Source organism: Dipodomys ordii, unplaced genomic scaffold (genome assembly GCF_000151885.1).
Source record: "Dipodomys ordii isolate 6190 unplaced genomic scaffold, Dord_2.0 Scaffold147, whole genome shotgun sequence".
Classification (NCBI taxonomy): Eukaryota; Metazoa; Chordata; class Mammalia; order Rodentia; family Heteromyidae; genus Dipodomys; species Dipodomys ordii.
The window spans coordinates 1,715,401-1,724,150 of record NW_012267363.1 but is presented as its reverse complement, the minus strand read 5'-3'; the positions used below and the strand labels follow the sequence as shown (position 1 = coordinate 1,724,150).

At 49.8% G+C, this 8,750-nt stretch overlaps 1 protein-coding gene across 2 annotated transcripts in view; it reads right to left on the bottom strand.

The window, feature by feature from the left end:
• Positions 1–1,158: 1,158 nt before the first annotated feature.
• Meox1 (mesenchyme homeobox 1) overlaps positions 1,159–8,750 on the bottom strand; it is a 12,935-nt gene continuing 5,343 nt past the window's right edge. The window contains exons 2-3 of one of the 2 annotated variants that reach the window (XM_013031985.1): positions 2,495–2,667; positions 1,159–1,281 (exon numbers count right to left, since the gene is read on the bottom strand). In XM_013031985.1, coding sequence (XP_012887439.1) covers positions 1,159–1,281; positions 2,495–2,667 — 296 coding nt within the window. The remainder of the gene's footprint in view (positions 1,282–2,494; positions 2,668–8,750) is intronic. The other variant, XM_013031986.1, reaches the window with a different exon arrangement.

Genomic DNA, 8,750 nt, shown 5'->3' with positions numbered 1-8,750 from the left:
TTTTAAGGCTTCAGTTTTCCAAGACTATTTGGCCACCAGTCCTAGAAGAGGCTGAGATCTGAGCAGCACACACATATGTGCCCACAGCTTCATTTCTGGAGCACACAGGAGGAACAAGGATACATCCACTGGAGGAAAAAGGAGAGCTTTCCTGTCCCTAGGACATCACAGGACACGGAAGTTGGTGAACCTTCCTCACCAGGATTCCACAGCTCTAAGTTCTTACCCAACAGCCTCCAAATTTGCTGTCCATCCCTGCACAAGGGACCGGTTTCTTGCCATTGACTCCTTGCTGTGAGTCCCTGGAGCAATTTTTCCAACGGGAAATAGTGGATTGGAAAGAAAGAGCTTCCCCATTTGCTGGAACTTCTGCTCAACAGTCCCAGCGGGGCCCTCCACAGAGCTGAAGCAGCTGGTGCAGATCTGACTTTGTCTTGAGCCATTCAGTCAAGTCAGTAGGAACCTACCCCTATGGGGGGACATGGGGTCCCACACCAGGCTATGGTTCATGTTTTCTCCCAGCCAGTGCTCATAAACTTGTCTCTGCAATACCTAACACATTTGGAGACAGGCACGGGTTTCTGGTGTACAGCCTGAGTTGTGCTGTCTTTAACTCTCTGGATGCTGGTTTCTCTGGAAGTTTTCTGATCCAGAATGGTCCTTAAGTCATGGATGCAGCCTTCAGAGAGGAAGAGTAGGGAAGTGGGCCTATGTGTGTGGGTGTCTCCTTCAGTTCCTTTCTTTTGGAGGGTTCACTTTTATGAGTTACTGGCTGGTTTCCCAGGTTTTTTCCCCCCACCCTAGGCCCCAGGCCAGGTGGTGTCAGTCCTGGAGATAGCCTGTCTGGAGGAAGAAGATGTCAGGACTGATGTAGGTGGTGGTCAGAGACCCTGAGAAGCAGCCTTCCCAGAACTGTTTCCAGATGCATCCATTCCAGTAGCTATTTGACCCTGGGGAAGGGCAGCTAAGATGGAGCCATGCCAGCAAGCACTTTCTGGAACAGGTGAGGCCTTCAAGCACGCTGGGCAGCTTCATCTCCAAGAGTTAATGCAATATATATGAGATGGATGAGGAGAGGGCGAGGGTGGAGAGAGTTGGGGAGGGGGCTCAGTCTTTAGTTTTTGATGTTGATTCCCCCCCCCCCAACCAGGGAGAATTTTACTCTGAACTTGGAGAGGCTGCAGAATCCCCATCTTCAGGGTCCTGACCATGGGGGGAAACAGGCTGACCCCCCTTCACACGCTTCCACTTCATCCTTCGGTTCTGGAACCATACTTTGACCTGAAGAAGGAAGAAAGGAGCTCAATCTAGGCAGGGGTCAACTCCAAGGAGCTCAGGAATTGAGGTCTGTCCAGAAGTCTTGCCTTGTGTGTACTGATGAAGGCTGGGGCACATGTGGGAACAGGCTGTAAACAACATTCAACATTGTCTTTGCCTCTCTTTCGTCACCCCCACCCCCACCCTGTCTTCATTACCCAAGGGTCTAATAGTAGAGAGCCACCAGCCTCATCCTTAGGCACATTTCTAAAGCACTCTTCAGTTTGGTCAGCTCTGGCCAATCTGTTTACTCACCCAAGTTTCAATATTACACATGGGTCAGGACTCTGTCCCTTTTATAGACCCAAGGTCATAGGGCTAGGAAATGTCAGAGGAAGGATTTAAGTTTTTCTTCTTCATGTGTGTGTGTGTGTGTGTGTGTGTGTGTGTGTATGCTGGTACTGGGACTTCAACTCAGGGATTTGTTACTCTCATTTGGCTTTGAGTCTCTCAAGGCCCATGTTCTACCATATGAAGCACACTTCCACTTTTTGAATCTATCTTCTGATTCAAAATCCAAGCTGGCTGCCAGTGGCTCACACCTGTAATTCTAATTACTCAGGAGGCTGAGCTCTGAGGATCATGGTCCAAAGCCAGCCAGGACAAGGAAGTCTGTGACACTCTTGTCTTTGATTAACCACCTAAAAATTGGAAGCGGAGCTGTGGCTCAAATAGTAGAGAACCAACATGGAGCAAAAAAGTCAAGAGACAGCACTCAAGAGCCAATACTATCACAAAAAAAAAATGCCAGGACACAGCTACACAGCCACTTCACCTGGAAACCTGGTTAGAATGCAGATTTTCAGTTCTGCTCATTGCTACTGTAAGGTTGTTCCCTGGATCTCAAGAATTCATGTTTTAAACAGGTACCTAGGTGGATTCAGTGTCCACTCAAGCTTAGGGACTAACCAGACCCAATGCTCCAAGTTCAATTTCATGCAGGAGTCACTTGGGGAGATCTTTGAAAAATCTGGAAGTCCTGAAACCATCCCAAACCAATGATAACAGTCCCCTGGGATAGAACCCAGACATCATGGAAATCTCCCCAGAGAATCCTCAGGTACCTCCACAGGTGGGAAGCACTGGATGGGCAGAGCAAGAAGAAAATGAAGGTCCAGGGAAGAATGCTTAAGAAGGGCAGGGAGAAGCAGGGAAGGGGCCGATGGATGGGCCGCACCTGCCGCTCAGAGAGGTCGAGGTTTACAGCAATCTCATATCTGCGCAGCCGGGTGAGGTAGTTGTGGTGAGCGAACTCGGCCTCCAGTTCCCTCAGCTGCTCCTTGGTGAAGGCTGTCCTCTCCTTGCGAGCCTTGCTGCTGCCTTCCTGCTTCCCTCGAATCTCCTGGGTGTCTGGGGGTTGGGGGGAGAAGGGAGAGGACCCCCAAATATAAGAGGTTAAGCCCAAGTGGCTCAGTTCCTTTCTTTTTATCCTCAAATAACCATGCAGCCTTTCCCAGCCTCTCATTGTTAAAGAAGATAGAGAACAAATTACTGTGTCCCTTGCGTTTCTTCACCGTGTCTGAAACGGAGAGATTTGGGTGCTCTCAACCTCAGATACTTCCCTTTCCCCCACCCCCAACATTTTCATCCCCAAAGCACATGGAACTGGCTGATTGAAGACTTCTGCCCAGCCTACCTCCTAGCATGACTTTAGTAGCTTGCAGCCTATGGGTTCTCTGCACCAAGACAAATTGTCAAAGAGAGGCCCATGGCCCAGTATCTCCAGCTTCACTGCTTAGAAATGCAAACCTCAACCAGGCCCGTGACTCACACCTGTAATCCTAGCTATTTAGGAGGTTAAAATCTGAGGATCACAGTTTGAAGCCAGATCAGGCAGGAAAGTCTATGAGACTTTTATCACCAATTAACCACCAGAAGAGCAGGAAAGAGTGCAGCTTAAGTGGTCCAGTAATAGCCTTGAACATAAAAAGCTAAGGGAACTGCGAGTGCCCAGGATTTGAGTTCAAGCCCCAGTATGGGCACAAAAAGACAGAAAAGAAGTACAAATTCCAGGGTATCCTCCCAGACCACTTACTTCAAAACTGGGGTGAGGACAGGGTTGCAGTTCAGTAGGATTTTTTTTGGCAGTCCTGGGACTTGAACTCAAGGCCTTGGCACTGTCCCTGAGCTGCTTTTGCTCAAGGCTGGCACTCTACCACTTAAACTGCAACACCACTTTTGGCCTTTTCTGTTTATGTGGTACTGAGGATTCAAACCCAGGGCTTCACCCATGCAAGGCAAGCAATCTACCACTAAATTACATACCTAACCCTCAGTAGGATATTTTAACAACCATTCCCCATAACTTCTACACAGTCCAGTTTATCCACTGCTGTCCTAAGACCCCACTGACTACTCAAAGGTTCCTATGGGATGCAGGCTGGCAAGAAGCTGGTCAGGACCAGCAGTCTGGGTAGCTGCTCACAGTTGCCAATCTAGTCCTGGCTCTGAATATACAGGCTTAGTCTGTACCCAGGGCCAAGTCTCTGGCTCACCCACAAGGAAGCTCCTATTAGACACAGCTCAGCCATTACTGCTCTCAGGGCAGGGATCATGCTCTGTGCCAGGCACTCTACCAAGCAAGCACCTGACATGTATTTGCCACCATTTCAATCACCCAATCTATAGACTAGAAAACAGCACAGAGTTGTCTGTGTTCATCCAGCCAGTGGGTGGTGGAAGCAGGAATCAAACTCAGGCAGCTCAATATAAACTGTGAAGTCCTGTGTGGAATGAAAGGCCTGGAATTCCACAAGCAAGTGGTTGTACTGTGTGTGTGTGTGTGTGTGTGTGTGTGTGTGTGTGTATTGGGGCTTTACCTCAGGGCCTCTCCCTCTCCATTGACGTTTTTGCTCAAGGATGGTACTTTACCCCTTGAGCCACCTCCACTTCTGGCTTTTTGGTGGTTAACTGGAGGTAGAGGACCCTATTCGCGGCTGGGTCTCAGCACACCTGGAGGGCAGCCGGCAGGATGTGGCCCGGGTATGCCCAAGGCAGGAGAGCCGCCCACACTCTCAATATGGCTGTGCAGCCAAAATTGCCGAGGGGACTGGGGACCCCACACTAACCCAGCGACTCATTCCCTTGGAACTCTGCGCCTGGCCGGTTCCCTACCCAGCACTTCCGTCTCCTGGTGTCCATCCAACCCCTTTGTACTTGGGTTGCTCCGGGCCCACCCCCGCGCCGAGCCCCCCAGGACCTCGAGAGGGGCCAGAGTGGGTGCAGGCATTGGGGGGGGGGCTCACCACCTCTGCCTGGGGGTTGGGGCTGGAAGCAGGGGCACAGCTGGCGTCCGGGGTACCCCAGGGGGCAGAGCCGAGGTCTCAGAGTACGGGAGTAGGGGCATCCAGGCCCCCCAGCCTGGTGGCCGCGCTGGGCTCATGGGTCAGGGGAGGGGCGAGGTGCCGCCCCGGTGCGGGCCGCCTGCTCCGTGGCCTCTGGCTCCGGCTGGAGAAAGCAGAGAGGCCCAAGGCCCCTCCGGAAGCCGGAGCGTGGGTTGAAGGGGAAGGACACACAGCTCAAGGCCTGGGCTGGGGGGGGCGGTGTCCCCCAGGAGTCCCCCAGGCTCTGCAGCTGCCAGCGCCACACCCCGCTCCTGGCTTTGGGCCCGGGGGGGGGGGGGTCACGCAGCTCAGCGGATAGACTGACTTTCCGGAGCGTGCCGGAGGGGGTGGGGGTGCAGAGTGAGGCCAGGACCCCTCTCCATACACCCACACACCTACTCAGCCCTGGGACGCTGTGGGGTGTCTGGTTCTACCGCCTCCTCCCATCTCAGGCTCAAAGGTTGCCAGGTACACTTCAGCCCAGATATGGGGGAGTTGGTGGAACACTTCAAGGAGCTTTAAATCCTGAATCTCCTAGCTGGAGATTTTGAGAAGGTTACTTAACTTCTCTCTCTGGCCTTTGGATCTTCTCACAAGAAGTTACAGAAAAGGAAGAACCAACCTTCCAGAATCCTAGCCACTCTGGAGGCTGAGATCTGAGGATCATGGTTCAAAGCCAATCTGGGCATGAAAGTTCTGAGACTCATATTTCCATTAACCAGCAAAAAAGCTAGAAGTGGATCTGTGGATCAATGGCAGAGCACTAGCAAAAAAATTCTGCCTAGGCCCTGAGTTCAAGCCCCACAACCAACACAGGAAGAAAGAAAGAGAAAGGAAGGAAAGAAAGGAAAAAAGAAAGAGGAAGGAAGGAGAGAGGGAGGGAGAGGGGGAAGGGAGAGGGAGAGACAGAAGGAAAGGGAGAGGGAGAGAGAAAGGGGAGGAAGGGACAGAGGGAGAGAGATAGGGAAGGAGGGAAGGAGCTGCCCACCCAGGCCCTGCCCCATCCTCAGATGAAGCAGGGTAATGCTGGCAAAGGTGGTTTCCAGGTGAGCATTCACACCACGAGACAAAGTATTTCACAAGTAGCTGTGAGACTTGGCAGACCTTTGTGAAGTTAGCAGACAGACTTATCCAAGCTTCAGGGAAGCCCAGACAAACCTAGGGGAATGTGCCTCTTTGGAGGCCAGTATCCCCGTTCCCAACTCCACACCACCATTTTGCATGAATTTCCTAAGAACAGATGGAAAGCTATGTGACTAGTATTCAAATAGCACTTTTGCAGTTCACTGTGGCTGTCTTTTCCCCAAAGAGAAACTACTTTGGGGCTTCCATATCTACTACAGGAGCACACAGCAGAGGAGCTGGAAGGGACTTAGAAATGATCTAATGTCCTCTTTTCATTTATAGAGAAGGTAAGGGATTTACCTGGGGACACACAGCAACTTCTTGGCAGGAACAGGCCAAATTTCCTTGTTGGAAACTATTTCCACAACTACTTCCTACTACTTCCACTTTATTTTGCTGGTCCTGGGGCTTGAACTCAGAGCCTAGATGTTAATCTTTAACTTTTTTTTTTAACTCAAAACTAGCACTCAACCACTTGAGCTACAGCTCCATTTCTGGCTTTTTGATGGTTAATTGGAGATAAGAGTCTCATGGACTTTCCTTCCCTGGGCTGGCTTTAAACTATCATCCTCAGATCTCAGCCTCCTGAGTAGCTAGGATAACGGGCATGAGTCACCAGCGCCTGGCTCTACTATGTTTTCTTATAATATTTTTCTTTGGCAGGGCTGGTGATGGAGGCCAGAACTTTGTATGTGCTTAGCCAACACTGTGCCTCTGAGCAGGGCTGTGATGCCAGCCCTTATCCTCTTAGTTGCTCCCTGAAGTAGGTAAGGTACACACTAGCCCATTGAACAGAAGAGGAAATTAAGGTCCAAAGACAAAGGGGTTTGTCTAAGGCCCTTAGGGTCAGCATAAGGCTGTCACTGCCCAGAAGAGGTGATGAATGTAGGGGCTATGTCCACTCTAGGCACAGTGTCTGGTGGGCCCAGACCTGGGCGGTCTGTCTTGCTGGGACTCTCCAGGGAGGGACAAGGAAGAGAATCTTTGGTCTTTGGGCTGTGTCATCAGTAGGTAAGATTTTGGGCAAACCCTCTGAAGACAGTGTGGGCAGCTTTCAGGGCTGTCTGTCACAATGCAGAGACTTTGGTGTGCTCAATTAGCTCTGCTACTGGAGGGCTCCATGCCCATCAAAGTAAGTAAGATTTGGATGAAACCAGTCCAATGCTAGATGGAATTTTACATCCGGGACCACCGTGAATAGGTGCTTAGGTTTGCCTTCACTTTCTTACCCGTTCCCGCTCAGCCCAACGTCCAGGCCCTTTGGTTCCACCACAGGTAGGCGAATAGACATGTACAAGGCGCTCGGTCTCTAAAAGCAGCTGTGGGGATGGGACATTCAAGTTTTGTTTTCTGGGGGGAAAACAATTCTTTTGGAATGGGAATACCCGGAGCTAGGGTAGTCTTCACCCAAGAGTCCCAGGTGTGTGGGAGCAATGAGGATGTGCAGTGAGGAGAGGAAGGAGGAGGGAGGGAGTGGGCAGTGAGCAGAGGAGTATGGAAGAGCCATTGTGCTGGGCGCTGGGAGTGGTAGGAAGAGGGACTGGTGGTAGTGAGAGTATTAAGATGTTGTTTGTTTGTTTAAAATGTGCTGGTACTGGGGTTTGAACTCAGGGCATAGGCACTGTACCTTAGCTTTTATGCCCAAGGCAGGTGCTCTTCCACTTAAGCCACAGCTCCACTTCTAGATTTTTTTTTCTGTCAGCAGTGGAACTTTGAACTCAGAACTTGAGCTCTAAGCTATTTTCGTCCAAGGCTAGCACTCTAGCACTTTGAACCACAGCACTACTTCCAGTTTTCTGGTGGTTAATTGGCGATAAGAGTCTCACAGACTTTTCTGTCCAGGCTGGCTTTGAACTGCAGTCCTCAGCTCTCAGCCTCCAGAGTAGCTAATATAACAGGTGTGAACCACAGTGCCTGACATATGATTTTGTAAGTAGAAAACTCTATAAAGATTCCACATAGACAGGTGTGGCTCAAGTGGTAGAGTACCAGTGGAGCAAGCAATCTGAGCAAGAGTTCAAATCCAATACTAGCAAAGACCACAACAAACAAAAATAAGATAATAACAAGTGTTGACCAACATGTAGAAACACTGAAACATTCATGCATTATTGGTGGTAATATAAAACAGTGGAAAATGGAAAATGCGTGAATGTCCTTCAAAAAAAAATTAGAGCCTGGTGCTGGTGGCTCATGCCTGTAATCCTAGCTACTCAGGAGACTGAGATCTAAGGATTGTGGTTCAAAGCCAGCCAAGGCAGGAAAGTCCATGAGGCTCTTATGTCCAATTAACCACTCAAAAACTGGAAGTGGAGATGTGGCTCAAAGTGGTAGAGCACTAACCTTGAGCAAAAGAGCTCAGGGACAGCACCCAGGCTCTGAGTTCAAGCTCCACAAGGTACAAAAAAAAAAAAAGAAGAATCAGCAATTCTAAAAATTGAAAATACAAGCTCAAAGGGATAGTTGTATACCTATGTTCATTGCAGCATTATTCACAATTGTGAAGAGTCACAACACCTAACTACATCAGCAGATGATGGATAAAGAAAGATGGGATGCATACACAGAGGAAAATTACTCAGCTTTGAAATCATATCATGCTACAAACATGTTCTCATGAAACTTGAAGAGCGATGCTATAGGTAGATTATTCCAATCACACAAATACAACTCTACGGGACCCCTGTTAAGCCAGATATCTGAGACAGTTAAACCTTTAGAAAGTAGCATGGTAGTTGCCAGGAGCCACAGAGGAAAAGAAAAAAGGTCACTTGTTAAATGGATATAGAATTTTACTTTTTTTTGTGTGTAGGCTGGTCCTGGGGCTTTAACTTAGGGCAGAGCAACAGTCCCTGAGCTATTTTTTTTTGGGGGGGGTGGGGAGCCCGGTCGTGGGGCCTGAACTCTGGGCCTGGGCGCTGTCCCTCAGCTCTTCAGCTCAAGGCTAGCGCTCTACCACTTGAGCCACAGTGCCACTTCCGGCTT